Source organism: Salminus brasiliensis, chromosome 18 (genome assembly GCF_030463535.1).
Source record: "Salminus brasiliensis chromosome 18, fSalBra1.hap2, whole genome shotgun sequence".
In the NCBI taxonomy this organism is placed as follows: Eukaryota; Metazoa; Chordata; class Actinopteri; order Characiformes; family Bryconidae; genus Salminus; species Salminus brasiliensis.
Window position 1 is genome coordinate 36,435,722 of NC_132895.1, and position 2,500 is coordinate 36,438,221.

At 50.2% G+C, this 2,500-nt stretch overlaps 1 protein-coding gene across 1 annotated transcript in view; it reads right to left on the bottom strand.

The window, feature by feature from the left end:
- nr5a1b (nuclear receptor subfamily 5, group A, member 1b) overlaps positions 1-2,500 on the bottom strand; it is a 29,764-nt gene that overhangs the window by 3,255 nt on the left and 24,009 nt on the right. Inside the window, exon 5 of the mRNA XM_072661480.1 lies at positions 1,158-1,305. Within this exon, the coding sequence (XP_072517581.1) occupies positions 1,158-1,305 (148 nt within the window). The remainder of the gene's footprint in view (positions 1-1,157; positions 1,306-2,500) is intronic.

Consider the following 2,500-nt stretch of genomic DNA (forward strand, 5'->3'; position numbering starts at 1 on the left):
CAGCTGCCTAATGATCCACCTGATCAGCCACTGATGATCCACCTGATCAGCTGCCTAATGATCCACCTACTGATGATCCACCTGATCAGCTACTGATGATCCACCTGATCAGCTACTGATGATCCACCTGATCAGCTACTGATGATCCACCTTAAAGCTACCTGATGATCACCTGATTAACTACTGATGATCCACCTGATCAGCTACGGATGATCCACCTGATCAGCTAATGATGATCCACCTTAAAGCTACCTGATGATCATCTGATTAACTACTGATGATCCACCTGATCAGCTACTGATGATCCACCTGATCAGCTACGGATGATCCACCTGATCAGCTAATGATGATCCACCTGATCAGCTACGGATGATCCACCTACTGATGATCTACCTGATCAGCTACTGATGATCCACCTTAAAGCTACCTGATGATCACCTGATTAACTACTAATGATCCACCTGATCAGCTATGATGATCCACCTGATCAGCCACTGATGATCACCTGATCAGCCACTGATGATCACCTGATCAGCCACTGATGATCACCTGATCAGCTACTGATGATCCACCTTAAAGCTACCTGATGATCACCTGATTAACTACTAATGATCCACCTGATCAGCTATGATGATCCACCTGATCAGCCACTGATGATCACCTGATCAGCTACTGATGATCCACCTACTGATGATCTACCTGATCAGCTAATGATGATCCACCTTAAAGCTACCTGATGATCACCTGATTAACTACTAATGATCCACCTGATCAGCTATGATGATCACCTGATCAGCCACTGATGATCACCTGATCAGCCACTGATGATCACCTGATCAGCTACCTGATGATCCACCCGATCAGCTACCTGATGATCCACCCGATCAGCTACTGATGATCCACCCGATCAGCTAACTGATGATCCTCCTGGTCAGATACTGATGATCCGCCCGGTCAGACACTGATGATCCACCTGATCAGCTACTGATGATCCACCTGGTAAGATACTGTATGTACATGTATGCTGATGTACAGCACTTATGTTTAGCTCTCATCACTGAGAGTCACTCATCACTACACTGTTTCAACCCTCACTGTATATCATGCTGAAGTGTGTGTGTGTGTGTGTGTGTGTGTGTGTGTGTGTGTGGCCTCACCAGGGTTGAACAGGATGAGGTATTTGAAGCAGGTGATCTCTCTGTGGTCCAGCTGAAGCTCCTGAAGATGTTTCACCAGTTCTTGACCACCTCGTACCAGATCTGTCAGAGTCACACCAGCCTGAGCCAGCAGAGATACCAGCTCTATCTACCACACACACCCCACACACACACACACCAACCACACCCCCCCAACACACACACACCAATCACAACCCAACACACATACAAACTTTACAATAAGATCCTTTCAGCTCTGTGCAGCTGTGTGCAGCTCTGTACAGCTCTGTGCAGCTCTGTGCAGCTATGTTCAGCTCTGTGCAGCTCTGTGCAGCTCTGTGCAGCTCTGTGCAGCTATGTTCAGCTGTGTGCAGCTCTGTTCAGCTCTGTGCAGCTCTGTGCAGCTCTGTGCAGCTCTGTGCAGCTCTGTGCAGCTGTGTTCAGCTCTGTGCAGCTCTGTGCAGCTCTGTGCAGCTCTGTGCAGCTCTGTGCAGCTCTGTGCAGCTCTGTGCAGCGCTGTGCAGCTGTGTTCAGCTCTGTGCAGCTCTGTTCAGCTCTGTGCAGCTCTGTGCAGCTCTGTGCAGCTCTGTGCAGCTCTGTTCAGCTGTGCAGCTGTGTTCAGCTCTGTGCAGCTCTGTGCAGCTCTGTGCAGCTCTGTGCAGCTCTGTTCAGCTCTGTGCAGCTCTGTTCAGCTGTGCAGCTGTGTTCAGCTCTGTGCAGCTCTGTGCAGCTGTGTTCAGCTCTGTGCAGCTCTGTTCAGCTCTGTGCAGCTTTGTGCAGCTCTGTGCAGCTATGTTTAGCTCTGTTCAGCTCTGTGCAGCTTTGTGCAGCTCTGTGCAGCTTTGTGCAGCTATGTTCAGCTCTGTGCAGCTCTGTGCAGCTATGTTTAGCTCTGTTCAGCTCTGTGCAGCTCTGTGCAGCTATGTTTAGCTCTGTGCAGCTCTGTGCAGCTCTGTGCAGCTCTGTGCAGCTCTGTTCAGCTCTGTGCAGCTCTGTGCAGCTCTGTGCAGCTCTGTGCAGCTATGTTCAGCTCTGTGCAGCTCTGTGCAGCTCTGTGCAGCTATGTTCAGCTATGTTCAGCTCTGTGCAGCTCTGTGCAGCTATGTTTAGCTCTGTTCAGCTCTGTGCAGCTCTGTGCAGCTATGTTTAGCTCTGTTCAGCTCTGTGCAGCTCTGTGCAGCTATGTTTAGCTCTGTGCAGCTCTGTGCAGCTCTGTGCAGCTCTGTGCAGCTATGTTTAGCTCTGTTCAGCTCTGTGCAGCTCTGTGCAGCTGTGTGCAGCTATGTTTAGCTCTGTTCAGCTCTGTGCAGCTCTGTGCAGCTCTGTGCAGCTCTGTGCAGCTA